This window comes from Lissotriton vulgaris, chromosome 1_1 (assembly GCF_964263255.1).
Source record: "Lissotriton vulgaris chromosome 1_1, aLisVul1.2, whole genome shotgun sequence".
Taxonomy (NCBI): Eukaryota; Metazoa; Chordata; class Amphibia; order Caudata; family Salamandridae; genus Lissotriton; species Lissotriton vulgaris.
This window is the reverse complement of record NC_141685.1, coordinates 830,741,033-830,767,590: the sequence shown is the minus strand read 5'-3', so window position 1 is coordinate 830,767,590 and position 26,558 is coordinate 830,741,033. Positions and strand designations below refer to the sequence as shown.

Sequence of the window (26,558 nt, the reverse complement as noted above, 5' to 3'; positions counted from 1 at the left end):
TGCAAAATGTAGATCTGTTTATATTTCAGGTATGTTTCGAACTGTACGGTCTTCTAACCTCTTTGCCAGTCTCACAGCTCAGACCTCTCATATCCTTGGGTATATCAGCCCATGCCTGGGTTATCACCTCTATCTACCAACATCCTCATGGACTGCCTGATGCACTCTGCTGATGTTCCATTGGAAAGACGCGCAGTTCATAAGCAAATGTTTCAGTCTGTTACTCTGTGCCTTATCCTAGGTGTCCCCTCTTTGTAAGTGTGATTCATACAGATCCCATTGACCTTACTCCTGCATATCTGATAACGCCTCCATGTGACTGTGATGCGCTCTCCTGCGTATAATTCTATAAAGTTATTCAGAGTGCCCTTTTAAACCAACGGAGGGGAAGAGGCAAATGGTAATAGTGTTTTACATGAAGTAATTGTTATCAATCAGCATTATTTTTTTCCCCATCACTGAATTGCCATTAAAAGGCTGGGATTATTTAGTTGCATTATTTTGTATATTTCAAAGAAACGTTTCTGGCACTTATTTATTGTACTCTACCGTAACGTCATTCATTGCAAGTGATTCCATATTGCTTCTTTTTAGTGTCCGTCCATTTAAACGAAATACACAGTCAATACATTTTGTGTAATTTTAGAGCCCCACGGAAATGTTGCTGATGTGATTGTTCACTCTGAGCTTTGACGTTTAAAATACATATTTTAATATATAATCAAGTCCAAGTTTATAATTTTAGTGTAATTCCTATTTAAACCTATTGGTGAAGGAGAGATGGGAGCATTGCTTTCTTTCTCAAATGTAATCTGAATGCTGAAAAAAATCCCTGTGCTTATACTTTTTCCATCCATATATTTTGCCAGCCCTTTTCAACTCACAAAGAATTACCTGGGGTTGGGTGTTCCTCATGACTGTGACCTTCTTTTCATGTGTGACTGTGGAACCTATTAGTGAAAGCATTTTCACGTATTATATTGACTTGAGTTGTTTTGGATATGTGCCCTTAAGTGGGGGGCATTTTACAACTTGTCATTCTTACTGATGTGTTTGTATTGCTTTGTCTTCCATCGTTTACCTGTGGAAAGTGAGATACCTACATTCAGTTTCATCTACCAATATTGTTTACTAATACTTAGGGACTGCATGCCACTTTGGCCATCACTGTCAGGTCCCATTCCTGGTCTTTTGGATTTCTAACATAAACTGGTCCACATTATCAAGAGTAATTTGTGCTTGTTTTAGATGTAAGTGCATATCTCCAGTCTTCTTTACTCTTTGCGTGGCCACATTTGGTTTCTTTTTTTCTTGGCTTAGAGAGATGCAATCTGTTTTATGAAGCATGGCACAGCCTACATCCACAAGAATGTCATTGTGTGATGCATCTCCCATCATCATGAAGAGTTGACATAGCTATCTAGTCAGTTGGTGATCTTCTTGAATCATGTCAGGCTATCTAGAGAACTTGGAGTACATCTCAATATCTTACAGAATTTTAACAATGTCATGTCTTCTGAGTTTTAAGTTCTGCTAATATTTCTTGGAGTTGCTAGTCGTATGGCTATAATCCTTTTTGGGAAAAATATTATGCTTTAATGTAGAAAAGAGGATAAACTGGTTTCCAGCGAAGCAATAAGTCTTATAATCGATAATGTAGTATTTCGTACATTCTGCAATTCTGCCTCTTCATTCCATCCATTTTTTTCTTGTTTAAGTGTAATTCTAAATTGGGCTTCTTTTTTTGAGTGACAGTGCATCCACACTGCCTTCTCTTCAGCTTTTCTGTGCCATGAGTAGATGTGTCGCTCCTTATGTACTTTTCAGTGTGATTGTTTAGTTACTGCTAGTTTATAATTTAATAAGTTTGGATCTATGTTGGATAATTCTCCTTTTGACCTCTTAAATGGTTTGACAATGTATACTAGATTTCTTTTGAAAACTTTTTTTTAAACATTTTTTTTATTATAAGCTTGTAATAATAAAGAGGCAACACAAGAAAACCTGACAAACTTGATCATGGCAGTACAGTACATATATCACATATCATATCATATAAATTAAAGTACATATTATCAAACAATAATTTGACGCAAGTCGGAAAATACAAAAAAACGTATTATTTAACCAATACCTAAATGGTGCCCATATTTTCAAGCCCCGCTCACGTCTCCTCCTGCCACTTCTCAAAAACACAGCTGATTCCAAGTTGTGAATAGCCAGGATCCTTGCTCTCCAGTTCAAAAAGGTGGGAGGGGCCGGATTAATCCACTTAGAGGTTATGCATAACCGCAATAGTGCCATTGCAATAGAAAGAAAGGCAGATTCATGAGCTGATCCAACACTTTGCGTTTCAGAACCCATTATTACCATCTCCGCTGAAAGTACAACTGAGCTTTTTAGAGAGTTGTTGATGAATGATCGTACGCCTTGAATAAATACACCCAAATTGGTACATGTAAAGAACATATGTACGTTATTAGCTGCCGGCAGGGCACATCTAGGGCAGCACTGAGCCACACCACCTCCCCATTTAGATATTTTAATGGAGTATAATAGTGCCATATAACTTTGGGAGCGAAGGCTCCCTGATATTAAAGCTAAATTTGAGAGCTCCAAAGCAGAAGCAATGTCTGTACCAACTGTTCCTAATTTGAGATCCAGTTTCGAGTTCTGAGAAAAAAGATCGTCAGGGAGGCCCGCCAACAAATTTTGATAAAGGGCCCTAATACGGGCCTTCCTCAAGATCAAACCCATGAGTGTATTTTTCGAAAGTGCGGTAGGAGAATTTTGAAGGAGATTGCCTATATAACTGCGTAGCTGTAAATATTTTAAAAATGTGTGCGTACCCAAACAAAACTTGTCTTTCAAGAATATAAAAGAAGCCATATTACTCGCATAAGCTAAATCCCCCAACGTATAAATACCATGGGATCTCCACCTAATTGTAACTAAATCTTGAGAAATAGAGGGCAACAGCCTGGCGGCTGCCAAAGGTGTATAAAAATTAATGTTAGGGATCAGCCATTTCCGTCCCACCTTCCTCCAGACTGTGTACATTGCTTTAACCACCTTGAACTTAGTCTTTTTGTAGTAGCTGGGCTCTAGGACTGAAGAGAGGATCCCCTTAGCCTCCTCCCCTAAACCAATCTCGAATATGGAAGGACTAAGTGATGGTGGAAGTGGGGCTCGCAAACCAAAGAGAGGCTGGGCAAGATATTGTAAGAATGCAGCCCAGGGGGGAGGAGCCAAGCCAGCAACCGCGATGGCCGCCTGACTCCTCGGCTCCGCCGACCCGTCTTCTTTCTTCCCGAAGCGCGCCGGATCCTGATGCCCATCCTGCTTGGAAGTGGGCGCTTCGGAACCGCGCTGGTCTCCCGACTCGGATGAAGTGCTCCCTGTCGACCGGCTTGCAGCGACACCGGAGCTCCGTCCTCGTCCTGTCCCTCCGTGGCGTGCGAGGGTCCGGGTCTTTGTTCCTCAGCGCCCTGCCCCTGGACTCGGCAACAACGACAGCCTGCAGCGGGAGGGATCGGCGGCTGGCGAGACACTGTTGCAATACTCGATACAGCTTGCCGACCGACCCTCCGCGCCTCTATGCCTCCTTGTTCGTTCTTGAAACTGTAGCGAGCGCCACGTTGTATCCTTTGCCCGGCTCGAGATCGGCGCTGGGCGAGTCCTCGATCCTTGGCGCTGCGGTAGACGCCATCTTCTTGAGACATTGTATCTTAGCTCGTAGCTCCTGAGACCTGCATGGGTCGTTTCCATTGTGTGAGCAGTTTCTGGCAGCATCTGGACGGCTGGGGTTCGCCCTGTAGCGTTGACCCATCCTAACTGCGCCACCTCATAGCATCATTAGCTTCATCATCGGGATGGACTCCGGCGGACGCCCCAGCGGACGGCAACATGGCGGCGCCCTCCGGGGACGTGACTCTGCTGTCGAGAAACCCATTTTGCCTGCCGATGTTTTACATGCCCTATGCGACCTGAGATCACTCATTAGAGCGAGCGCACGTGGCCTGAGTGACCGTCTGGATGCTGTACCGCCTGGAGAACCTTCGAACGTTAGCGCTGCCTGCTACCCCTCGCCAGCCCAGCTGCACCCGGTGATTGGTAGTGATGTCCCGAGCGCCCTGCCATATGTAGCGACGTGGAACCCCCCGGCTGAATCGGCTGTCGTGCCCCCCACCCTGGATGTGCTGGGGCGTGTGGCAGTGGACCCTGCCCTTTGGCTGGAGACTTTGTGTGGGTCGACCTGCCTTGTGCCCACCTGGGGGCCCCCCGGGGTACCACCCTGTTCTGCCGGAGGATTGTTGCACTGGCCCTGGCTGGTCGGCCTTCAAGTACTGTTGCTGGGGTTCTATTCTGATTGTATAGCTTCTGACTGTTTGGCGCTGCGTGGGACAAATTTCTCTGTGGGGTTTTTGACTCGGTGGTGGTCTTTACATCTGCGCTCCTCGCTCAAGATGGCCGCTACCCGCCCGGACTTCACTGATGGGCTGGATCGGCGGGGACAAGGCTGACATTGTCTCTATGGTTTCCGGATGGTTGGATGCTGCTATGGCTGACGGAACACTAGCATAGTTGGACTGATGTATGCTGCTGCACCTTGCTCGCTCGCCTTTTTCATGATGTCTACCATGAGGCTAGACTATGCCGCTGCTTCACATTGCAGGGGTCAGGGCTGATGTTGTCTCCTGTTATGCACGGTCTGTCTTTGCTCGCACTGCTGGGATACTTATGGACTGCCGGGGATAGTGAATATGGGTATTGTATTGGTCGCGGGGCCCGGGATCGGGCGGCTGGAATTATATGGTGGTGGTCTCGGGAATTTCTGCTGGTCCTCGGTGATTTCTTAAGGGTAATGGATGCATCGACGGATGGGGACTATGTTGTGACTGTTCTTTGTCTGATTTATTCGTATGCTGGATGTGTTTTTCCCCACCTGCACTTTTGTTTGCTACTACTCTTACGCAGTTGGTATTTTAAGTGAGGGATGGTTATAGGACCGGTGGTGACCGAGATTACGTGGAACCTAGCTCCTCCCTGTCCTCTCTGAGAGTTGGAGGGTGGGATGGCTCTTCTCACTCTCAATACTCTCTTTCCCACTTGGGGGTTTCTTGGGGCGACAGGCATGCCTATGGGGGGGGGGTGGGCCGTGGCCTTCCGCTGGTATGCAGGGTGGGGGGGATGGGATGTGTTTTATGTTTTCTCTTTGTTTCTATGGCCCTCTTTCTTTTTCTTCTTTTCTTCTGTTTCCCTTTTCTATTTCTCTTCGCTTCCTTTGGGGTCGGGGTTCAGTCTTCTTGGGGAGTTTCTTGTATCCTCTCATCATGTGACTAATCGGTTGATCCAGGTTCTCATACGGTGGTCATTTGTTTTTCTGTCACATGCCTTTCTCTAACACGTCTCTTTTCGGATGCTCCTCAAATGATAATAGCTATCCTGGTCACTGATTGGCTTCTACTCGCTTTGTCCTGTAGTTTTAGAATCGTGCTCGACAAAACTATAAAATTAAACCTTTTTATATCCTTATGCTATTGTTCCATATTACATGCATTACTCTTTGCTCATAGACTGCTCTAATGGCGTTCTGCTCCGTTGATTCTGCTTTATCCTTTTCCTATGTGTCATAGCGGCCGGCCCTGAGGGGTTGTGGGCAGACGCTGTGTATTGTGCATTTTACTAATAAAGGTTTTAAAAAAAAAAAAAAAAAAAAAAAAAAAAAGAATGCAGCCCAATTGTACAGCAAAAGACTGGGAACTGCCCACCCACCCCTATCCAATGGCAAACACATCCATTTAGCAGCCCTTCGAGGAAGGCGATAACTCCACAAAAACCTATTACAGCATCTTTCTGCACTGTTAAGACTGGTCTGGGTGAATTCCAACGGAATATTACTAAAAATATACAGGAATTTTGGCAGAATCAGCATTTTTAATACATTCCTCCTGCCAAATAACGACAGGTGCAAGTTATCCAACCTGCGGAGAGTAGAATTGACAGTGTCTATTACAGGTAAGATGTTAATTTCCGATATCTGCTCTACTGCAGCCATGATTTTGACGCCCAAATAGGTTGTGGTTTGGACGATTGGCGCATCTGAAGGACCCATAGTAGATAACTAGATAACCTGAGTTTTCTGGACATTAAGTTTGTACCCTGAAATACGGCCAAAACATTTGTTTCTTGATATCTGGAAAAGCAGATGAAACATTACTAGTTAGAACAATAAGATCATCTGCGTACACCAGAACTTTAAATTCGACCAAATTAACCCTAACAGGTAAGATGTTGAGAGAGCTCTAATTTATGTATAAATAAATCAATATAAAGGGCAAATAATAGAGGTGAGCAGGGACAACCCTGCCGGGTGCCCCTGTTACTGTCAAAGGGGCTTGATTGCAAACCTGAAATAGACAAAATTGCTTGCGGAGCAATATAAAGAAACTGTAAAGCAAATAGAAGGTTATGACAAAACCCCTTCCAATAAAGAACCCTCCACAGAAATCCCCAAGCAACCCTGTCAAGCGCCTTTTCGGCATCTAACAGGATTACGCCAAGGGGAGATCGCGTGGCTTGGGCCCAGTGCAGGAGAGCTATGACATGGCAGACATAATCCACCGTGTCTTTTCCGGGAATAAATCCGTGTTGCCGAATAGAAACTATAGGGGATATCACTCTTGCCAATCTAACAGGCTAGTATCTTCGAGAAAAACGTACTGTCCGCATTGATAAGCGAGATTGAGCGGAATGAAGCAGGATCCAGCTCCGGCTTATCCTTTTTTTTCAGCAAAATGATTGTTGTGAACCGCCAGGAGTCTGGAATCCTGCCCTGCTGCGCATCTCTCAAAGTTGTTAAGAGGTCATCCCTGATCTCCATCCGAAATATGCTATAGAACTCCAACGGAATAGAGTCAGGACCTGCTGCCTTACCACTAGCTAGTGAATTTAGAGCTGCATCTACTTCTTCCCACGCAATGGGTGCAGCGAGAATCGCATTTTGGTGATCCGGGATTTTTAAGGTGCTAAGTTCCTCTGTAAAAGGGCCAAACTCCGATTGTATCGTATGAGCACTGACTTCCTCATTATATAGGGAATGGTAGAATTCAGAAAAAACTGTCAAAACACCCTCAGGGGTTGAATAACTACCTGCACACCCCGAATCTTATCAATATGATTAACCAGGCCTCGCTGATGAAGTCGCTTGGCCAGGACCCTGCCAGATCTTTCACCGTACTCAAACATCGTCGATCGATACTGTAAGTATTTAGCAGCAAGGTCCTGGCCAAAGACCTACAGCAGAGAGGCTTTAATACGTGTGACCTGTAACTGCGTATGAGATATATCAAAGCCCACGGTAATCGCAGTTGTAAGCTGAACCTCTGCGTGACGCAATTCATCCATACGCAGCTTGATTGTTTCCTTAATTTGCTTCTGATGGAAAGTTGAAAAACGTTTAGTCTCGCCGCGGACTGCGGCCTTCAGCGAATCCCAGACTATGTTACTGGGGGCTGAGCCTCTATGTTATTCAAAAATTCAGTAACCCAGGGTCTCATGTGGTCTAGATACAATGGTTCCAGCAACAACTTCCTCTCGAAAGTCCAGGGTCTGGGACTTCTAGCAGAGCCTGTCAGAATACAATTGATAGTCAATAAATTGTGATCCGAGATAATTCTAGGAGAAATAGAAATTAATGTGGTATCTGCCAGTTGTTTTGAAATAAAAAAATAATCGAGCCGTACCATTTTTTGGGAGGGGCAGAAAAGTATGTAGAGCCATCTATGTATGGGTCGGGATGCCCGCCACCTCGATTCCACCACCAATCCCAATGGGAGGAGACAGACACAGTTTGAACTTTTGGAAGGCGGGGGGGCCGTATTTATTAAAATATGAAACAAAATTTAAAACTTTAAATTAAAAACGTCTCGTGTATCATGTACAAATTCAACTTCCATTACATTTGATGAAGACAGGTATTCAGGCTAACCTTAACAAATCTCTAATACAAAGATTTCCTAACCGAGTCTAACATCATGACAAATGCATTATATACGAATTTGTACATCCTAACGTTGGGGACCAACTGCAAGGTCTTAACCGGTGTCAGATCCCTATCACCAAATTCCCGCCCTCACGTGTGAGTGGCGCATGCGCAGAGGACTTTACCCTCGTAGCCAACTGTAACTTCCCATGTCGTGGGGGCCCCCTTTCACTTGACGCCATCTTAAGATCGTCTGAGTTCACGTGCGGGGTATCCGTAAGAAGGACAGCGTGGACTTACCCCCCCCTTTTCCCCGCACTCTCTTCCGCCGGAGCGGATATCCGGCCCCTTGGAAATTCTGGGGAGGGGCATATAGCCGTCTCCCCCTGGGAGGGGCCTATGGCCGTCTCCCCCTGGGCGACCCATCCGTAATGGGTGCCGCCCCCCCCTGTGGGAGGGGCCAATGGCCGCCTCCCCCCGGGCACTCCCATCCATAATGGGTGGCGCCCCCCCTAGGGACCTTGAAATCACTGCTCACCGATCATGACCTTACCTCCACAGGCCAGATAGTTGACCGACTATCTGGCCCCCCCACACCTCCTATAGGTCATGTCTCCTCAACCCCACTAGCCAAGCTATCATGTCTCCTATAAATAAGTCATTCCCCGCCCTGGACAGATGTACCCCATCCTCAGAATAACAGTGAGCCCCCCATATGCACCAATGCGATATGCTTTGAAGATGAGCAGAGCGAAACAATTTCTCCATTTTATTGTTGACCCTCTTTACCGAATGGTTCAACGCTGTCATGGACAAACCACCCCGCCATACCCTCCTTGGAACCAGGTGAGACCAGGCTATTGTACATCCTGGGAGCCTTTTTGCTAACCAGCTAACAGCAGAAAGTATGTACTCAACTAATGCTCGTCTGCCCAGTCTTACGAAGTCATTGCCCCCAATGTGCACTATTTCTACAGATGGCGGTGACCTGTGCCGCCCTAGTAATTCTTCCACAAAACTTTGCAGTCGGTCAATACACAGGCCGCCCTTTCCGTAGAAGGACACCCTGAACCCATATTCCTCAGATGTGTGGATCGCATCACCTGTCTTGAATATGTCCCCGGCACGCCTCACGTATGAGTGGCCCACGACCCAGACCACAGAAACAGTTCGAAGACCAGCGGCCTAACTGCTTAACATTGTCTGCCTGCAGACCTTGACCCGTAGCTTCTGTAGCGGCCCCTATCCTAAATGAATGGGTCCCAAAATCACTCGGGTTCAAGCAATCGTGATTGCCAGCACCCTCTGAAACTGAAATCTTGTCAACTGGGTGCCGTCCGTATGTCGTAGCAAGGCCCCCCCCCCCCTCACGTTGTCAACCTTTGTCTTAGGTAGGCCTCAACATGCCTTACTGGACAACTGGGACTACCTGGAGCGCGCTGCAACACAACGCTATTCCCCTGGGCCTCCTGGTCCGTCTTTGACTTGGCTATCGAGATCAGCAAAGCATCCCCCCTCACTTGGATGTGATCCCTGCGCAGGCCTCCTTCCGTATTTCTTTTGTTGGCAACCACTAGTTCACTCACCCGCAGGGCCCCATAAAACGCCAATGCGAACGCTGCCCGGAATAGTATAACCTCGCTAGGTGAGGAGCATGTCTCTTCTAGTTTAGCCAGCAAGGAGGTCAATTTGTCAAACCCTATTGGGTGCCTGTTATCCTTTCTGCACCCCTCTAATCGCCGCCAGCCGCGCAGAGCCTTCCTGACTAGAAAGGAGTCCGTCGGGTCCCTGATCCCATGGAGCTGAGCCATAAATGATATGGCGGCCTTATACCGACTTGCGGTTGCCGCCGACCGGCCTTCCTCATGAAGTGCCACTAAGAATCGGACAAATGACTCCTCCTGACCCCATCTATGCTCCCCTGCCGGGCCCAAAAAGGCGCAGTACGAGCGGAACGCCTCTTCATAAGCTTTCCTTGTCCTGGTTGCTAAACTGGCTGCCACGAGGTTTTGTAGTCCGGGGCGCCGATTTGCCATAGTGCTTCGGGAAATGGCGCTGCCACTAGCTCCGCTGAGGGTAAACAATCCCTGAAAGCCTGCATTTTGAAACAAGAGAGCGCATCAGCTGCATTATTCAGTACACCCGGCACATGTTTTGCCCTGAATTGTATGTTTAATCTCAAGCATTTCAACACAATTTCTTTCAACAATCGCAATATCCATTTTCAGCGTGCTGCCTGCTGATTAATGCACTCAACCACAGTCATGTTATCGTACCAAAATACCACCGAGCGGTCTCTGAATTCCTCCGGCCATGCCGACAGAGCCACCCAGATGGGGAAGAGCTCTAGGAAGCCAATGTTATTCGTCAAACCGCTTGCTTCCCACCATGCTGGCCATCTTTGGGCCGACCATGGTTTCCGAGGATCGCGCCAAACCCCACGCTGCCAGCCGAGTCGGTCCATAAGCCTAGTTCTGCCGACGAGGCCGGGGGTTTGCTCCAGACCACTCGGCCGTTGAAGTCCGCCAGGAATGCCAGCCAGATAAGCATGTCCTGGCGAACCTCCGCCGATAGTCTCGTGGATGGTGCCCTTCCTTGAGGCCTACCATGGACTGGGCAATGGATCGTGAAAAAGGGCGAGCCATCGGTATCACTCTTAATGCAAAGTTAAGCTGACCCACTGTTTGCTGTAATTGGTGCAATGTCACTTTCTCGTTCCGGAGACACTGCAACAAGGAAGCCCTGAATTTGGCGATCTTTTCTGCCGGCAAACGGAAGCAACCCTCCACGGAGTCTAGTTCTATGCCCAAAAACTCCAGGGAGGTAGTCGGCCCTACTGTCTTCCCTGGCGCCAACGGCACCCCGAAACCCCGCATGAGCACGCAGACGTCCTGCAATGCCCATGCACAGTCCCTAGTGCCTGCTGGGCCGAGAAAGAGGAAATCATCCAGATAATGCATCACATGTTGGTGGCCTTTGAGAACACCCACTCCAGAAACGAGCTAAACATTTCAAAATAGGCACACGAAATTGAACAACCCATTGGCATGCACATATCCATGTAGTTTTTTACCCTGAAACGTAAAACCCAGCAAGCGCTGTTCTTGGGGGTGCACCGGAAGCAACCTAAATGCAGATTCAAATTCCGACTTTGCTAACAATGCACCGGGGCCTAAGCGATTCAACAACACCACTGCGTCATCGAAAGATGCATACTTTACACTGCAAATGTCAGGGTCGATCGCCTCATTGACGGAAGCCCCCTTCGGTGCCGACAAATTATGGATGAGCCTGTACTCCCCCGGGTCCTTTTTAGGCACCACCCCTAATGGGGAACATACAAAATCAGCTGTTGGTGGGTCACAAAAAGGTCCTGCTACCCGCCCCAAGCTAACCTCCTTGGCGATCTTTTTGGCGGCAACCGCTGGGTTGTGCTGAACGGACAGTTGGTTCTTACAAGAGGGGGACCCCCGAAAATCGCCCGCCGGGATCCTGAAGCCATGTGAGAATCCATCTCGCAGAATCCCAGCGGACGCCTGATCAGGGTATCTGTTCAGCCATGGGGTCAAAGCCAGAATATCTACGGGCGAAGGTGTGGACTTCCGGGGCACCGTATCAATCCTGCTTGGTACCCCCTTTACCTCCGGTCCCATTCGTTCTGGATCGCCAGCTCGTTTCAGGGTGTGAGGTGTTACCACAACTGGAACACGCATGCTTGAACTTACACGTTCCTTGCGGCCTGCCACACGTCCCCTTATTAAAGCCCCAACACACTCCTCGCTTACTTCCGTTCCCGTCTGATCTCGGCTGAGACTCCCTCCCGTAGCTTTGCCGAAAGGGCTGCGATTGTTTCTGTGGAAAGGCCCTGGAGCCGGTTGTGCTCAACCCTGAACCACACCCGCTGAACCCGGCAAGAGCTGTGCATGCCAAGATACCGTATCCAAACAATCCCAAGTCAACGTTTCATTAAACTCTTTTGCCTTTCTAAACGCCATGTCGTACCCTTTCCATTCTTCTCCTCCATACTTCTCATGGAAGCTCGTGATCCTGCTCTGGTAACAAGCCGATTCAGAAGATGGGGGGGGTGATGAACAGAGTGTCTGAATTAAGCAGACCACTCTTACCCAGTCCAAAGATCCGGGCTTGATCCATCACCGTTATTTATCTCACTGCACCATCCCAGCTCAGAACCTGGCTATATGCAAATCAGTCTGTCCCTGGCCCAGTGCATCATGGGAACAGGGCAGACTAAACTACCAAGCCAATTCTTCACCAGAAAGGAGACAAGCTACCGGGGACCGGTTTCTGGCATTTCAGCCGTCTTCGGCCCGGCTTGCTTGAATCCTGATGGTGCAGTGAGAAAGGGACTCATGTCTGAGTATACCCTGCCACACCTATAGTGGCCAAAAACGATTCAGAAAAGGGGGTGGTGATGAACAGAGTGTCTGAATTAAGCAGACCACTCTTACCCAGTCCAAAGATCCGGGCTTGATCCATCACCGTTAATTATCTCACTGCACCATCCCAGCTCAGAACCTGGCTATATGCAAATCAGTCTGTCCCTGGCCCAGTGCATCATGGGAACAGGGCAGACTAAACTACCAAGCCAATTCTTCACCAGAAAGGAGACAAGCTACCGGGGACCGGTTTCTGGCATTTCAGCCGTCTTCGGCCCGGCTTGCTTGAATCCTGATGGTGCAGTGAGAAAGGGACTCATGTCTGAGTATACCCTGCCACACCTATAGTGGCCAAAAACGATTCAGAAAAGGGGGTGGTGATGAACAGAGTGTCTGAATTAAGCAGACCACTCTTACCCAGTCCAAAGATCCGGGCTTGATCCATCACCGTTATTTATCTCACTGCACCATCCCAGCTCAGAACCTGGCTATATGCAAATCAGTCTGTCCCTGGCCCAGTGCATCATGGGAACAGGGCAGACTAAACTACCAAGCCAATTCTTCACCAGAAAGGAGACAAGCTACCGGGGACCGGTTTCTGGCATTTCAGCCGTCTTCGGCCCGGCTTGCTTGAATCCTGATGGTGCAGTGAGAAAGGGACTCATGTCTGAGTATACCCTGCCACACCTATAGTGGCCAAAAACGATTCAGAAAAGGGGGGGGGGTCACTCAACACTTCTGGTGTACCTTCAGCGATAATCGCTACAAAAATAGAAAAGGCCCTGATCCAGTTCATCATTGACTCCTCGACCCTGAATTCTGCCATTTTTGCCCGCCATACACTGGGGTGCCATAAATCCTTCTGAGTCTTGGCATATTCTAACTCTCGATGATCAGTTAACAATGAAAACATGTTGATATACTTATTGGACCACACCATCTCCTTAGTAACCATGGGAATATGTTGCGCCAAGCTTTCCCACCTTGAGGGTACCGCGCCCTCACTCATCATTGGGAGTGATCTCTTACCGGCCTCCGCCGCACCTCCAGCCGTGTCCGTCGACTTATTCTGGTTTTCGACAGCGACCACCTTCGGCACCTGTGGAGAAATAGAAGGCACGTTCGCCGCCCCAGCACCCCTTGTCTGCCTTAACTGCTCAATAATCAGTCTAGCTTCTTCGGCCGGGTCTTCTACAGCCACGGATCCCCCCGCTCCCTTCTTCAACCAAGGTAACACAGCCGCCAACTGAAGCGCTAATTCAGGAGGCATTTGGTTGTCATCCAGCGGTGTGATAACCACAGGGATTGGCAATCCCCCATCCGGTGTGGGTACCGGGCTGGACGCTGGTGCTACTGGGACCGGTGGGACTTCCATCTGGACTGGGGCCTCGCTAGGACCCGCTTTTCCCTTCTTCCTTTTCCCCTTATCCCCCCCTGGGATGATGTTTGGCAAAGCAGGCCCTACGATCCTCTTAGGTCACCCCGAGGGCCCCGCTTGGGCCTCCACTTGTTTCCTGAGGGCCGCTAAGCCGCGACCCAGCTGGTCTACTTTATCGAACTTACTGTCCATCGCCAACACTTGGTTCACCAATGTGCGCAGCATACGTTCCATCTCAGAGCTCTTTCCAGTCTTCTTACCAGGCATGTCCGCGTTCAACGTTAGCTCAGCCTGTCCTTCCGAAGTGACTTGGATTCCAGCTACGCCTTGACGACTGAAACAGAAAAAACAACGATTACACGTTCAAAAACTGCAGCTTGTTCCCTTGAGGGCTCACGAGCGACGAGTGGTGCAGCCTTCAGAGCGCAGGAACAAGAGGACGCATCCCTGTATTCCCGCGCCTTTTATCCAGCAGCGAGAAGGCGGGGGCCGCGCCCCCATCCCGCCCATAGGTACACGGCCTTTCTTGGCGGGTGTTTAGGACAACCCTTTTAGGCGGCGGGGGCGTGCTCCGACCACGCCGCTATGGGCATACCGGCCGGGACATGCCCCCCGCCCGCAACGGTTTCCCGGGGGATCGGGGCACCCATCCATACGTTCGGGGTGACCGAGTGGTCTCCCCTTTCCATTCTTGCAATGATGAAACCAAAGATCAGTCATAAGATGTTCTTGGACTAAACCTTGTAAAGCTCTATATACTCTGGGTTTCTGACCCACATAGTTCTGTCCCCCTACCACATTGAAGATTGCAGGTAAATTGATATTAAAATCCCCACAAAGACAGATGGGCTGGGGCCATAAAGCCAGTTCCACATTTAAATGATCTAATACCGCAGGATCATCCAAATTGCAACTATACACTGTACAGACCGTCAGGGGAGAACCATTAACCAACAACTCAGCTATTGCCCATATCCCCCCGGTATCTTGGCTAGTTCTTAAGCAAGAACCCAACCCACGTTTCATTAAGATTGCGACACCTCGAATCATAGAGGACTGCTGTGAGCATACTATTAAATCAAACCCAGGGATTTTGAGACACTCCCTCTTATTCCAGGGAACATGGGTTTCCTGCAGACACATCACTTCTAAATGCAGTGCTTGAATTGCCCGTGCAAACAAGGTGCGCTTTTTCCCATTATTTAAACCACATACATTCCATGAGGCAAAGCTTACCCTAATTGACGCCATTAAAAATCTTTAAAGAAAACATCAAAATTACAATTCTTCTTTGATTTAATCCATCATTACCATGATTGCCATGATAAAAAACATTTTTCAAGCTTTTTATTTTTGAATGCGCCCCAACACCAACCCGTCCCTCCCACTCCTCCCCCCCCTCTGCAGACCACCCACTCCCCTCCCTTACCCCTGCCACCCCCTTAGCTAGGCAGGAACCGAGGTTCCAGTGATGGCGAGACTGGTATGAGCGAGAACCCCCCGAAGTATACTGCTAACTGTGCAAAAAAAATCAAGCCAGAGAGAGGGCTACTCACTGACGGGGCCACCTAAACTTGCCAAAAATATTTGAGAGAATTCTATTCATCCCAGTGAGAGCAATAGCCCTGCTAATAGCTTAAAGAGAAAAGAAAGATAGAGACATATAAATTTGTAAACCAAAACAATTGATCTATTTCAGTGAATCCAAAAATGCTTTGGCCTGAATCTGACTCAAAGTATCTGGTCTGGCCTTGATGAATGATTTTAAGCTTAGCTGGAAAAAGCAAAAAAACCTGTGCCCCCTTAGATTGAAAAGGGATAATCAGCTGACGGAGCTGCTACCTCCGTTCTACCGTGGCTGGACAGAAATCCCGCCTCACAAAAAACTGACAGCCTTTTCCCGACCTTTGCCTATCAGACCTGGCTAGATCGTAAATCTTTTCTCTTGCTAAAAAATTTTGCATGCAAATTAAAATAGCGCGGGCCTGTTCTCTGCCTGGCCGGGGCGATGCTTCGGTTTGAAGGGGAAACGGTGGGCACGTTGGATCTCCAATCGCAAGTCCCAATCCTTCACCTCTGCGAAAGCTTCTGAAAATAAGTCAACAACAAACTGACGAGTGTCTGACCCTTCCGTCCCCTCAGGGACCACCAAAATTCTTAAATTGTTCCTCTGTGCCCAATTCTGAATGTCAACGAGTTTCCCTTGAATGTCCACCCTCTGTGACTGGATTTCATCCAACGTGCTTTTTTGCGCCACCAAGTCGTCTACCAATGTAGATATCCTTGTTTCTGCCTCCCTAACCCTGGAAGCTATATCCGTGCAGGTCTTGAAAACCCTACGCAGGGAGTTTTGAACCCTGCAACAGACCCCCTGTGCCCGGGCACTTTCCTGGCGCTTCTCTTCTCTTGGGCCATTATGGTTTGATAAATTACGGCCAGCGATATTTCAACTGGGGGTGAGCCGATGTTAGTTTCCAGAGCATAGGGCATTTGATCTTGAGCAATGCTTTGTAACACTGGCTGATTAGAAAATGAATAGTCCCAAGTGAGAGAGCGCGCAGCTACCGCAGGGTCCTGAGGTGCCTTGCGGATTGTGGAAAGACTGTTAGACATGGTAATAGAATTCAATACCTCATTGGTGCGCCAATCACCCAAATCACTACCCTCATCATCGTCAGTCCATTCTTTGTCCAGCCCGTTATCTTCCGCTGATGACCCCGTGTGTTCCGACAGAGAAAAAAAGTTATCATCATCTATGTCTCCGTCAGCACTTACGGAGGGTGCTGGAATCTGTAGTAAAGCATTATGAGAGGCAACGTTCTGCGGGTAAAGCATTGGGCCCTGTGGAACTACATCTCCCAGAACCCCCTTTGAAAGTGCCTCCAAGCCCGAAACGGAGTCCATGCATGAGGGTACCCCCGGAGAATTATCCACAGACTGTGTATCGTCACTTTGCACAGTTAGAGTTGCAAGCTTACCCCCGACATCTTTTCCACTCGCTGCTGTGGAAGAAGGAAACAAAGTAACGGCGTCCGTCTTACCGGTCTCAGCTGCAACTGCGGGCTCTGCTGTAACCGTGAGGGAGACTGCAGGGCTCTGAGCGCCTTTCCCTGCAGAACTCCCCCGCGGTTTGAACATGGCTGGAACCGGAATTGCTCCCAGCTTTGTAGTTTTGCTGGGTCCTGTCTGGACCTTTTTCAAGTTGTCCGGGACTGCTAGAGCTGTTTGCGGGATAGACCGGGCTGTGGCTGGAGTAGACGCCGATGTTCCTGCTGCTGCTGCAGCGGACTTCGCTACAGCCCGCGGGAGGCTCTTCAATTGATTCTTCGGAGGCATCCTGCCGATGCGGGGCTGGGCGGACTGTCCCGGCTGGATATATTGAGCCCAGTGATGCACAAATAGAGTGCCACCTGAGAGGGAGCGCGCCAAAATCCACCTCTGGAAGTCACGACGAGAAGCGAAAAACTGCCAAAGCATCCTCCGCCACCACGCAACAAGGTAAGGGTCCAGCACCAATTAAGACCTCGCGCTATACAGCATACATGAGAGCAGCTCCTGGAGAGAGGAGCGACGCCAGTACCAGCTCACTCGACCAGACGACTGGCCGCCATCTTGCCTCCTACTCTCATGTATACTAGATACCATGAACATTATGATATAAATTGTATTCTTTGTGTTGTAATTCGTGAAAGTCTTGTGCTAGATATTTTGTCCTTGGCATTTTTATTCTATCCTTATAAATTTGGTTGTAATAAAACAATTTTTACATCTGTGAACATTCTGAGAGGGTGATAAGTTCTATGAAGATGGTAAGCCATTAGGTTGTTTTTTTTCCTACTGGTAAACAAACTGGTGCAAGTTAATCTCATATGTTTGTTTCTTTTGATGCAGAGATTGGCATTTGCAGCCCGCACTCACATTATTTGTACTTCTAATTTGTCCCCAGTGTGGTTTCATTTTTTTGGTTTGTATTTCAGCAGTTCTTCTGAGCGAACCATCCCTTCTCTGGGTTATTTAGGATCTTAGGATAGCATCAGTCTAAAACTTAAAGTTATTCTGGATTTGTGAAGTAATAATCTTTTGCAGTGTCTCATCTCAAGAAATTATGTGAAAAGAGATTATCCTTCAAATTAAAGTTCTTATAACGTAGCAAGATGATCTTATCTTTGTTCTCCGGATGTTCTTATCTATATTCTTCATATACAAGTATGCAAGTTGGTGCCGATCTTGATTTCTGACTCAAACATCGTACAAAGTTACTTTGTTCTTTGATTGTATTCATTACCAATTTAGTGTCTAGTGACCATTAGTTCAGTCACTGTGCACTTTAATTCAGTGCCTCTAATGTTCCAGTTCAAAATTTTTTTTTGTTTACCTCTTCTAAGTATTTGTCATGCATTTGTGGAAAATACACATTTCTTCATCTTTACGCATAAACAATTAAGTCATTTATATTGCTAATGAACAGCCCGTGGCTGTCTCATTTGCCAGAAGATAATAATTATTTCATAAATTAAGAAAGTTCTTCTGAAGTGCTAGACTGTCTTGTTCAATTGGAAACGTGCTTGGTACTGTAAAATGTCTCTCTCTGTTTTCCAAGAATAGCTCAATGCTTATTTGCATTAGAGGATTCCATTTATAACGTGATTACAATGTGGTCTATTAAATTGAATGTGTTGCCGTCTACCATGATGATTTGACCGGCATCTTTCACAAAGGCTTTTGATGTGGACACAAAGGGGTTTATAAATAGAATCTATATATTTAGACCTAGTAATTCAGTAGAGATTCGCAAGCGCAAACATTTAATCATCCTGGTGGGTGGCATACACTTATCTGATTTTGAAGCAAAGTATGCATCACTGGAGAATGCGGGTCTTGTCCTAGTTTTTATTCTTTTAGTTTTAGGTACTGTTTAATGTCTTAATATCTGCATGGTGTTTGTATGTGAAAGCACATATGCCTATGGCTTTCATGAATTGTTTAAAAATATTTTTCTTTTACTACGACTGTTTGTATTGTTTGGTAATGTGATGATTAATTTGTATTCTCATTTTTTTCAGTTGTATCAGGTGTATTGTGGTGGCTATATTATGATCATATCAATGATCCATCAATTGAATTGGAAACAGCAAAAGAAAATGCAAAATTTTTACTTGGATTTGCTATTATCGCAACAGTGGTTACGGTATGCGCCTATTTGTTATGCACCTTTTATGCTCATGTATGAATGGCAAACCCTACAAAATAAAAACAGATTTCTATACTAGTGAAAACATGTTTTTTTGCTTAATAACTAAAAATATGATACAAAATGAATTACCTTTTAAGCACTTTTGTGTCTTAAATAGTGCAAACGTAAATAGGGGTACATGTGAGGGTTTTCTTCCTTCAAATCAGAAAGATTATGGAAGTGTAAAACCAAAACAGAATGTGGAGCACACTTTGGTTGGGGTGAGAGCACGTAATGAAGGAGGGCATATTGAACTGGCTAAATACTCTTCTTTATTTGATAGATGTGGTCAAAGGTTAAAATGATGTAATTGAATGGTCTGACTTTACTACTTTTTCTCAAAAAAATATTTGTATACCAATTTGTCTGGTAAAATATAACGTGACAGTGTTTTGTTCTATTATCTGTTTATGGATGGGCCAACCATTATTTTTCTTTGTCCACCAAGTCAGTATCGAGGAGAGGCCCATAGTCAAGGATTCTGTGCTTTCCGGATTGTTCACAAATGCATACAGCACAGCTGTCATTAAGCAACAGCTAACTATCGTGGAACAGGAAAAAAAAGACAATGAGATAGATAGTACTTGTGCAATCGTATTTCATTCACAAAAAAGTATAATCCCAGAGTAGAATAACAGGATCTCTTCATGTACGCCAAACAGCAGATATTGAATCCTGTTTTTTCCTTTTGATTACAGTTTTGTTAATCCAATTAATTTAATTGGAGTAAATAAAGACTGCCACTTCCAAAATATATTTGGCTTGTTAGTTGAAAGCCTAGTACTGGAAAATTACGTTATGCACAGAGCGAGCACTCTGGCAACTGTAATACCGAGTGACAGGTCTGCCTTTTTAGCAGTTATGATTATGCGATTTGTATAACTTTTAATTTTTAGTCCACACCACTTCCAAGCTGATTGCCATAATAATTAATAGAGTATATCATTACTGCCAAGTGAAATTACATAATCCTATTTTTGACTGCCTGTAATGCACTTCGCTATTTAGCTCATTTGTAGGAAAATAGTTTTGATGCTTTTGTTTCAGACTTCTAGCGTAGGTTAAACCCCAATAATCCCATGAGAAGTTAAGGCTTGAACACCACATAAATGCTGGAATATTTCATTTTCTGTCTCTTCAGATCCTTTGGATTTGTAGCACATGTTCTTTAAAGTTGTGCTATAGTTTTCATGATTTAGCACATGTTTTCTAAAATACTTTGAAATACCCCTAAATTCCCTTTTGAAAATCATCGAGCACGTTCACCCTGTTAATATTCCGCTTCTGTTTTATAGGTGGGTCTGATTCTAACACGACAGGCAGTGGGCAGGGCTAGTATTGAAAAAGGGCGGCCCAACAGTGGGGATGCCCTCCTAAGAAAAATGTTGTACGTGCCCTTGATCTTTTTCTTTAAAAAAAATACATTGGGAGAGGTAGTGACAGACGCAGCAGAGTGAAGGTGTCCCTTTCCCCGCATTTCTGCCTCGAGGGAGCTGGCTACTCTTGAGTCAGCTACTTGCATTTTTAGGTTTCGCTGGGGGGCGGAGCCGTTAGGCTCCTCCTCCAGCGAAATCTATTGAGTACAGTAAGGCACTCTGGAACACGCCCCCCGTCCCATTGGCTAGCTCCATAAATGGAGCCTAGCCATTGGACGAGGGGCCTGTCCATCAATGCCGGACCAGACACGGGGGCGTTCCCGAGATTCTTTGGCTTTTGCCGACGTCACGCGACGCCGGGAACGCCCCCGAGTCTCCTCCGGCCGGGCCGTGCTTGCTGCTGTCCTGCCTTGTGTCCCTCCTCCCGCCGTCCCCACGTTTCCCGCCTCCCTCCCGCCGTCCGTTCCTCTCGTGTCCTTTCCCGCCCCCCTCCCGCCCCCTGTGTCCTCTCCCGCCCCCTCCCGCCGTCCGTTCCTCTCGTGTCCTTTCCCGCCCCCCTCCCACCCCCTGTGTCCTCTCCCGCCCCCTCCCGCCGTCCGTTCCTCTCCCGCCCCCCCCCCTGTCCTCGTAGGTGCTTGTTACTTTTCTATTGGTTTAGGGACGGCGTGACGGTGTCCGGGCTCCGAGACAGGTGATTGGCATGTAGCAAGCACTGCAGAATGGATCCACCTCGCGCAGCAACCAAGATGTCTTATCTGGGAAATTTATGAAAGCTGGTCGCCAAGAGTTATATGCGGTAACGTAGAACCATCCAACCGCGGTGCACAGAGGTCAAAGTCCCAGTGAGGCACCACTGCCTGGAATAGTCGAGCAGGCTTTGTGTCTCAGGCAAGGTCCATTTTGTGGACCAGGATAATTGGTGGTTGGATTTCTGCCTCGAATGATCTCTTCTCAAAAATCGGCCATTATCCGGTATGGTTCCATAACAGAAGCCGTGATTTTGTGGTGCATCTTAAAGGTTGAGGCGGTAAAATACACGAGCTGGCAGAGATCAGAGGCAATAATGCCGTCACGCGGTTTTCTTCTCCAAATTTTAGCTTCACGGAAATGTTAGCCGGGATCCATTTTTCAATCAAATTTCCAGACACCGCTATGGATCAAAGTGTGAAACATTGCACAAAGGGCTCGATTAGAAGTTGTGAGGAGTTGTACGCGGAGATTCCATGCCGTCGCAGGTGGTAAATGTCAGCAAGGACTCCTGCATGGGATAGAGGGTGGGAAATTGGAAGAGTAGAGCAGAGTGCTGATTGGCTGGATGTGGGCATTCCATGCTCTCCCTATGCCTTGCCGGGGCCCAGGAACGGGTACCAATGCAATACAGCCCGTCCCCAAAATTATTTTATAAGCTGATTTTCTGGCTGCTGGAATCGATTCTGACAACCCGCACGAGCAAAATTCAGTTGATGGAACACTGGACCTCAGATAACCATGCGGAACAGAACTCCAAACGGGAATTCAGCTCTGCGCGACTTGCAATCCAGTGAGACTTGCCACCCGGCTCGCTTTTATCAGCATGACCAGTATTTTAATGTCCCGGCCAATACAACAATTAGGACAATCACTCAAAGCCGGTTTTTGGCTTCCGCATAAGAGCCCAATGCATTCTGGTAGTAGTAGTCCTAACATAATTGTAGCAATTTGGTGAACGTGCCAGGTTTACGATGATCTGTGCACGAAAAGCCCAGGACTGTGGAAAATCTGACCTCGTGAGAATGCCACGAAGGTTCACGTTGTGCAGAGTGTACGCAGAGCGTGCTGTCTTAATGCACACACGTCATAGCCGATAAGAGGCGGGGCCTCAGGCCGCTGTTCTACTTCCGAGGGTGGGAGATCGACGTTTCTTGGGAGAGAGGGAACAGGGTCACCACCTGAGTTGGTGTTTTTGGCTGGCCCGTGAGCAGTTATAAAGTGTACTCCAGATTAATGTGTTATCTAGAACAGCTAGAAACTGCTGTAATGTGACATTTAAAAAACATACACAGTGCATAAACGAACTACGACCGGTGGTTCATATTCCACGCAAAATCTTCCCCTGGACTGGCCTCACAATGATTAAACAAGACATCTTATCTGATTATATGAACGCTGAAAAGATTTACAGATAGATGCGACAGCAGAGAAGTGGCCGGTTCCCATCGTCGTCTCTGGAAGTCATTGGTTCTGATTCCGGCTTCCCTCATGGTGTGATCTTGGGCAGAATAAGTTAACCGGTGAGGATACCCACTTCCTTATTTGCAAAAGCAAGGAGTGCTGACAAAAAGGCTCAACTTTGAATATTAACCACGGTGTATGTTTAAAAACGTTAGAGGGGTTTTCCCTGTTAATATGGCAAGAAATATGGCTTCTTGGATACCTCTGCAAGTATGAGTTTACCCTTACGCGCATAACATTTCATACATGTATTGGAGGCTGTGTTTTATAGTACATCATTCATTGTATTACTCTGTTATTAGTTTGGGATTAGATATTACCATTTCCGGTTCCAGTAGTGCTTTACTTGCAGAGACACAAGATTGTCCTGCCTAGCAAGAGGCTTCTCTGTGGCTTGCTGTTTGTACACACGGCTGTGATTTGTTGTTTGTACCCCCCCCCCCCTGCAGCAGGGCCAATGACCAGCTAAGCTATCTCACCTGCTTCCTTACAGAGTTTTCTGTTTGGCAATGCTATGGAGGGCGCCCATAAGACTTGTGTGAAGTGCCCTGAGCTGCAGGGGCATCTTAAGGATTTTAGGGGCCCGGGGCCAAACGAATTTTGGGGGTCCCTGTAAGGACTAGGTTTGAATTTATGATCCAATTTCAACTCTTTCATGCCCTCTTTGTCCAGGTCTCTGACATGGCCCAGGCATACTTCTCCAACTTTTAAGTGTGTTTACATTCTATATTGAGGGACAGTGACGTGTTTTCAATGTAACACAGCAGCAGCTCAATACTATTACTGCAAATCATCTCTGTGACACTCTGCCATTTCTTATATGTGAGGGCCTATTTTGATCTAAAATGAACTCTTTTTATGGATGTTGCATGAAATATAAACACATTTCTCTGCAAAATGTCTGTATTAGTCCCTGTGACCTCGCTCACATTAAAAATAAATTAAAGGAAACGGTATATAAAACAATCTGTTTCAGAATTATTCAAGGTCATCAGGGCAAGACTCTCTGCAGAACAGAGCTGGCTCTATCAGGGGGCCCCCTGGGGCCCTGGGCCAGAGCCCACTTTGCCCACGCCTTAACACGTCTCTGCTGAGCTGCCACTCCAGAGCCTCGGGTTTGCATACCACTGCCCTATAATTTTCACAGAGAGATGCTTCCAAGTGGTGCTGTCTATCAGAAAGAGGGTCCTGGGTGTGTACCATGATATGCGTGACCTTGGAGCAAAGAGTGAACTTGTTTGACCTTCAATGCTGCTTTCCATTTCCCCAAGACCGGTTGATCAGGGGTTACTCAATAGCTAAATGAAGCCTTCTTTTCAAGTTATCTCATGTGAACGCATGAACTCTCTAGTAAGGGTGGGCGTCGTTCTCGAAGTAGCGCTACGCGAAGTGCACTTCGCACTACACGAACTTAATGTAGCAGTACACGAGCTGCGTAGTAGCATGTTCGCACTGTGCAAGATGCGTTTTCAAGGATTGCACAGTGCAGACAAGCATCCGGCACTGTGCAATCATTGAAAACGGCATCTTGCACAGTGCGAGCTGTAGTTTTCTGCTGCTCGAGTAGATTATTACTCGAGCAGCAGCTTTCTCAACGCGAACTGGTAGTTTCTCATTGAGAGCGGTCGCGAGCATGCGCAACCACTCACAATGAGAAACCTGACCTCCCCGTGTTGAGAATCTCGCCGAGATGTCATTTTGCTTGCTCGCGGTCGCGAACATGACGTTCAGGACCGCGAACAAGCAAAAAATGAACGCTGCACTACGCTACGCTGCACTACGCGTGTTCGCACTGTGCTACGTGCAGCTCGCGTAGTGCGAAGTTGCGCAAACTTCGCAAACTCCGCGAGCGTAGCGTAGTGCTTCGCCCAGGGTTACTCTCTAGCTGGTCCTTGTAGGTTTTTGTGAATTTCTGAATTAAGATTTAAAAAATAACAAAAATAAAACAGGACTGGAGAGCTGCTCAGATCTGACCGGGGGATCTGTACACCGTAAAGCGGTTAAAATATTGCATCGAAGTAAAGCACCTCCTTACGTGTAGCCCAGAAGGCTGTCACTCATCCATCAAGCGGCTGGTGCAAGGTGAGTCCCCCCAACCTCACGTGGGTCACTCTTCAGGGTGGGCAAGGGTCGGTCCGGGCGGGGAAGGGAGGGGTCTGCCAGTGGATGGGGGGCCAGGGGCTCCTTGCACGCTTTGTTGATCCCAAGTAATTCATGGAAGAAAGCTGCGGACTGCACCCGATTAGGTGCTGTGGTTTACGTCCAGGGGGTCAGTTCCATGCTTCAGGATATACACGAGGTACATTTGCATACAGTGAATCTAAATGGGAAATGTTGCATACTCAGTGGTTACCATGGAAATGTGGAGATACTGCAACCTTTGTAAATCGATGTTGGATAACATTGCCATAAAACAGTTTAGACTATAGCACTCCGACGTGCAGTTACGAAGGGAAAGGTGGCAGGCAGTGTGTAGAAAATTCAAAGTGTGCTACAAAGTGTTTGTGTCTCATGAGGTTCTTTAAAAATTGTCTATACTATAAATAAATTCTGCAGTGGAAGCTACCAAAATGAGACTTTTTACTGTTAGTAAACTGTGCTGCTTTGTTGTCTGTGTTCTCTTTTAGTGTTCTAGATACTAAATAAACTCATAATTAGCTCTTCATTTTGTGTTGCCATAGAAATGGAATCTTTGCAAAATGGCAGATGCCAGCAGGGGCCTGCCTGCCAAAACTGTCTGTGAGTTAATATGTAATGAACCCCTATTTTTACGTTTTTAGCAGAGCACTGGTTTTAATTCATAGTATTTATGTTCCAGTTTGACATTTCCTGCGTGCTGATCTGTAATCCATCCCAAGCAGAGCTTTAGTGCTGGAGTCCTGCTGCAGAGCATCAACCAGTCGCACTCAGCTCTAAGTGTTAACAGGGATATAGGTGACCCTTAATGTGCAGCTGGCCAGTGTTGCTTGAAAACATTAATACACTCTCTGATTCGAGACAGATCTGCTTTTTTTAGGAGAGCTACACTAATCAAGGCTTGGTCTTCCTAACTTTGTCAGGGGGTTAGGAATGAAAGTTGTATTTTAGTGAAGCTTTGGTTTCGAGAGGCATTTTTGTGTTGATATGGGGGGATATATATAGGCACACACAGTATATGTATTGGTTCATATAACATTTACATTAAATCTAGAAGAGAGGCAACTGGTTTTCTGGTTGACCCGCCATTATTTGTACCAGAGGGGAAGCGGTGACTGGTGGGTCATAATGTGAGAGGTAGGTGCTTCTATTGAGGTTTCCAGATCCTTGGGGGCTGAGTATGGGGATCCACCATGGAAGAAGCTAAGTAACAAATAGGAGCCACTGGGAGAGTCCTAGACTGGGCTTGGATCTTGAGGGCGTGCCAAATTGCACTTTGTCCTTGATTTGATTTAATTATTTTTATATTTTACATACATAATGTCGATAAATCCAATGTTTTAACTTTTTAACCTTTGGTGTTATTGATCTGTAATCTTCTCTTTTTTATTGGGTTTTATACGAATTCATGCCAGCCATCTGTTTTAAACTGTATTCCTGATGTATTGCTGGTTGCATATGCTTTTATGATTGTAAAAAATAGAATACAGCTTTTTGAATGGAATGGAGTCAGCAGTTTTGACATTTAAGAGAACAGGATTATGTAGACTTGGCAGAACAGCAGTAAATGCTTCAAGCATTTCTGACACATCATGTTCTTATCACAGCTGACTAGTGATGTCATCACTAGATTGTAATAGGTGATAGGGGGCGTGGGTGGTGCCGGAATTCACTGCGTGCGGCTCTTGGAATTATGCTCTGGGGCTCTGTGTGTGGGAGTCTGGCTCTGTGTGGGCGTCTGGCTCTGTGTGGGCGTCTGGCTCTGTGTGGGCGTCTGGCTCTGTGTGGGCGTCTGGCTCTGTGTGGGCGTCTGGCTCTGTGTGGGCGTCTGGCTCTGTGTGGG

At 46.9% G+C, this 26,558-nt stretch overlaps 1 protein-coding gene across 2 annotated transcripts in view; it reads left to right on the top strand.

Annotated features, from left to right (window-relative positions):
• The window catches only part of SLC44A3 (solute carrier family 44 member 3), a 530,813-nt gene that overhangs the window by 383,244 nt on the left and 121,011 nt on the right, over window positions 1-26,558 (top strand). For both annotated transcript variants that reach the window (XM_086957367.1, XM_086957377.1), the window contains one exon: window positions 18,823-18,947. In XM_086957367.1, the coding sequence (XP_086813493.1) occupies window positions 18,823-18,947 (125 nt within the window). The remainder of the gene's footprint in view (window positions 1-18,822; window positions 18,948-26,558) is intronic.